Genomic DNA, 5,105 nt, shown 5'->3' on the forward strand with positions numbered 1-5,105 from the left:
CATGCCGGGCCCGATGATATAGACTAGATATTGAAAATCTTTATTTTACATAAAAATTAACTCTGACTATGATAATACGAAACATTTTCAGATTTTTCATCTCATTTTTTATCACTAATGAACTTTTGAAGATTTATACAAAAGAGCTTGAGAAAATAGTTGACTATACAGGTTCTATCTCAATGTAAAATTAAATGTTTACAAAAGTCGCAACGATTAAAAACTTTGTTAATAATCCAGTCAGTGAGAAACGACTGATTAGAAATTGTTTTGTTTGTTTTTATAATTTCGCGCAAAGCTACACGAGAGCTATCTGTGCTAGCCGTCCCTAATTTAGCAGTGTAAGACTAGAGGGAAGGCAGTTAGTCATCACCACCCACCGCCAACTCTTGGGCTACTCTTTTACCAACAAATAGTGGGATTGACCATCACATTATAACGCCTTAAAGGGCAAGCATGTTTGGTGTGACGGGGATTCGAACCCAGGACCCTCAGATTGCGAGTCGAGCGTCCTAACCACAATTATAAATTAACTGAGATGTAAAAAAAAGACCTTTAGCACATTAACTCAATTTCTGTTTAACTCCCAAGAAATTAACGTTTGAAAAATATTTTTGTCTTAAGAAAATTTATTACAGAAGGTAAAAACCCTTCTATTATCGACGAGCCTTATTTCTTATAATCTTCAAATATTAACTGATTTAGTTTTTTTCTCAGTAAACATACTAAAGAAACAATTATTTAATGGATGTAGGACGGGATGTTATTATTCGGTAAAAAGTTCAGACGAGTTATTCTTGACAAATTATTTATTTCATCGATAGCTTTCATTGATAGGCCTAACACACAATGTCTCCCAGTGGATCAGCGGTAAGTCTACGGACTTACAACACTAAAATCCGGGGTTCGATTCCCTGTTTCAAACAAATAAATAAAACTTAACTCACAAATAAAACTTAACAGTCTCTTACTTGTTAAATATCCTCTCTTATCTAAGTAGCACAGCGGTTTGTCTGCGGACTTACAACGCTAGAAACCGGGTTTCGATACCCGTGATGGGCAGAGTACAGATAGCCCATTGTGTAGCTTTGTGCTTAATTCCAAACAAACAAACTTATCTAAGCAAATTCAAAACTGCTAGGTTATCAGACCCACCAGTTAATTAACAGTATAACTAGATGATTAACAAAATAACTAACACACTCGTGTTTTGATATTATAATATTTCGTGGATTTCACAAATAATCGAAATATCACGTTAAGCCTAGACACTTAAACCATTTTCAGGCGTAACATTTCATTTTACTCATGCCAAAACTCTATCTAGTAAACAATACAAAACGTCTAAGTTACAATATTGAACCATAGTATACAACAGTAATACAATAAAAAAAGTAAATACATAAATAAATAAAAAATAACCGAATGTACGTTTCAAATTAAGTAGGTATAAATTATTAATTATTACTAAATCAGATAAAAGGTGATGGTATTGTTTTTCTTAACAGAAGGATAAATTTATAGCATCTTAAGAGATAATGACGAGTGTATCAAAGGTAAATAAAGACCATACTACTAACGTTCATATGTATTGGGTTAAATTAAAACGAGAAAAATTATGCTTTGATATCACTGGTAACTTTTGAATTCAGCTTGAATATGATAATATCTTTACATAAGCATTGACATGAAATTGGATTATAATGGTGTTTTAGGCCATAAATAAATGCACTGATAATTTTAATGTTTGTTTGAGAGTAAAGTTGTACAATTGGCTATCTGCGCTTTGCTCACAGAAAGATAGAGCCCTGAATTTTAGCATTATAAGCCTTAAGTATAATAGCTGAGCCACCGGGAGACTAACAAATAATCGTGGTATATTGAATTAAAAAAAAGGCTTTCGATCAAACTGTTTATAAGATTTAATCTTCAAAGATACAATAATAGCAACTTTTAGAGCATGTAAATTTGATTTTAAAGACTACAACGTTTTTGACTACTGGTACAGTCTTATCATCAGAACAGTTTTATTGAATAAAGAAATTTGAACTTCCGAGATCGTTAGGCACTCGTGATGGATTGTAGGTGGCGTTAAGGGTAGCATTTTACTAAAATGTTTTGAATAAAATATTAATACAGATAAACAAGGGCTTTTATGATTTTCTCTGTTGATGTCTGGTTATGATCGTATTATTTCGACATTGAACTGTATGTATCACTTCTTCATATCTCACATCATGAGTTTTTCTATTATATGTTTCTCGAAGTTATTTACAAGTTATTCTGAAAATTAACCGACTTATTCGGTTGAAATTACTATGCTATACTTTCTCATATTTGTCTCTTCATCATATTAATTATTTTCTTTTACAGGGATAATAATCTATCAGAACTGGATAAATTGATCTTCACAAACATGCCAGCACTTCGTGAACTCTATCTCCAAGGAAACATGTTTAAATCGTTAGACAGACACACATTCAAGCCAGTGTGGAATCAATTAACTCATATTTATCTTAATGGTGGGCGTCATCTACTACACTAGTTTCTCTCTGGAGATCCACGATTTAAAATATGTTAAACATCATTAGTGTTGAATATAACTGAAACTATAATTTTCCAACATATTGTGGCTTTCTCTATTCTATTTCAGCCACTAGATTTAGGACATCAAACAGCGTTTGAAAACAGTAAGATCAGAACAACTTAGTTTTTCTTTGATATGTATCTTTCATAATCCGGCGTAATTGCTCATTTTCTATTTTTTTAAGTATATGCGTAATGTAAATACGTTACTAATAAGAAGAGTGTATAATTAATTGTAATTATGCTTCACTAGCTTAGGAAAGAAACGTTCGCACCATAACAACTGAATAACTGTATTTCAACTACAATGTCCGCCATATCCACTACTTGTGACGTGTTTCTTCAGGATAGCTGGGATACAATAAGTACATTTATATAAGCCATGTGTTACAGATAACAGTTGTTATGGGACAGTATTTATATAAGCCATGTGTTACAGATAACAGTTGTTATGTGACAGTATTTATATAAGTCATGTGTTACAAGTAACAGTTGTTATGGGACAGTATTTATATAAGCCATGTGTTACAAATAACAGTTGTTATTGGACATTGTTTATATAAGCCATGTGTTACAAGTAACAGTTGTTATGGGACAGTATTTATATAAGCCGTTTGTTACAAATAACAGTTGTTATGGGACAGTGTTTATATAAGCCATGTGTTACAGATAACAGTTGGTATGGGACAGTATTTATATAAACCATGTGTTACAACAGCAATTGTTATGGGACAGTGTTTATATAAGCTATGTATTACAAGTAACAGTTGTTATGGGACAGTATTTATATAAGCCATGTGTTACAGATAACAGTTGGTATGGGACAGTATTCATATAAACCATTTGTTACAAATAACAGTTGTTATGGGACAGTATTTATATAAGCCATTTGTTACAGATAACAGTTGTTATGGGACAGTATTTATATAAGCCATTTGTTACAAATAACAGTTGTTATGGGACAGTATTTATATAAGCCATGTGTTACAAATAACAGTTGTTATGGGACAGTATTTAGATAAGCCATTTGTTACAAATAACAGTTGTTATGGGACAGTATTTATATAAGCCATGTGTTACAGATAACAGTTGTTATGTGACAGTATTTATATAAGCCATGTGTTACAAATAACAGTTGTCATTAGACAGTATTTATATAAGCCATGTGTTACAGATAACAGTTGGTATGGGACAGTATTTATATAAACCATGTGTTACAACAACAATTGTTATGGGACAGTGTTTATATAAGCCATGTATTACAAGTAACAGTTGGTATGGGACAGTATTTATATAAGCCATGTGTTACAGATAACAGTTGGTATGGGACAGTATTTATATAAACCATGTGTTACAACAGCAATTGTTATGGGACAGTGTTTATATAAGCCATGTATTACAAGTAACAGTTGTTATGGGACATTATTTATATAAGCCATATGTTAGAAATACCAGTTGTTATGGAACACTATATAAAACTTCTGATACGACATCGATTGTTGGGGTGATCTTAATGAGCTCTGTATTGAGCGAAACGCTTCGTCGGCAATGGCTACGAGCAGACAGTGTGATTGAAATACTATTATATACTCTTCTTCTCCGAGAAACAAAAAAACAATTAGATAATACCTATAATAAAATGAAAGGTTCTGGACAATAAAGCGTATCAAAGTATCAGAGTTAACTAATCTGAAATATATGCTATAAGAAAGCCTGAACTGTTTTGATTATTGAATTTTAGTTAATCCTTTATTTGATTGTTGTTGATTTTACTCAATAGAACGTGCACTGACGATGTTTCCGTTCACGTTACTTTTAGATAACCCAGTCAAATGCAACTGTGATATTGGCTGGCTGATCGTAACCAAAAAACCTACAAACCTGATTTATCCTACCTGTGCCTTTCCACCACAATTTGTAGGAGTGTCACTGAAAGATGTCGAAATTGATGATGTTTGCAGCTGGTGGTGGACTGTGTTTGTTTAACTATGCAGCTTTTTCATAAACCAAATAAATGTGTACAGCGAACTTACGTTCTTAAATAAAGTTCATTAGCAGCTGCTGAACCCTGGCTTGTGTCTCAATATTTTACGTGTCGGTAAAACAGCACCGTAGTTGACAAGTTTCACCAATTATTGTATATAATAAACTATCGACTTTAAATCATATAATTCTAAATAAATTAATTAACGAATAATTTAACAATTATGGTCATTTTAAAAAATGATATTGATAGATGAATGACTCATATAAAACATTATGAAATATGACTTAATTTTTTCAGTTAGCTAAAATATTTCCTTTCTTGTTTGAAATCTGATTTAGTGATTACTCCCGATGCTCAAATTAGAAACATTGCTAAAAAGGAACATCAGAAGTAAGTGGGGCTATATTTCCACAGTACGATTGATAACAGTGTACCATTACCAACAGTGTTACATTCCATTATCTTAAAGAGCTAGGCCCGGCATGGCCAGGTGGTTAGGGCACTCGACACGCAATCTGTGGGTGGCGGGTTC

General features: G+C 32.5%; 1 protein-coding gene across 1 annotated transcript in view; it reads left to right on the plus strand.

Moving 5' to 3' along the window:
- The window catches only part of LOC106457018 (vasorin-like), a 7,613-nt gene extending 2,961 nt beyond the window's left edge, over window positions 1-4,652 (plus strand). The window contains exons 3-4 of the mRNA XM_022382828.1: window positions 2,374-2,522; window positions 4,406-4,652. Coding sequence (XP_022238536.1) covers window positions 2,374-2,522; window positions 4,406-4,572 — 316 coding nt within the window. The 3' untranslated portion in view covers window positions 4,573-4,652. The remainder of the gene's footprint in view (window positions 1-2,373; window positions 2,523-4,405) is intronic.
- The last annotated feature ends 453 nt before the right edge of the window (window positions 4,653-5,105 follow it).

This window comes from Limulus polyphemus, unplaced genomic scaffold, assembly GCF_000517525.1.
Source record: "Limulus polyphemus unplaced genomic scaffold, Limulus_polyphemus-2.1.2 Scaffold282, whole genome shotgun sequence".
Lineage (NCBI taxonomy): Eukaryota > Metazoa > Arthropoda > Merostomata > Xiphosura > Limulidae > Limulus > Limulus polyphemus.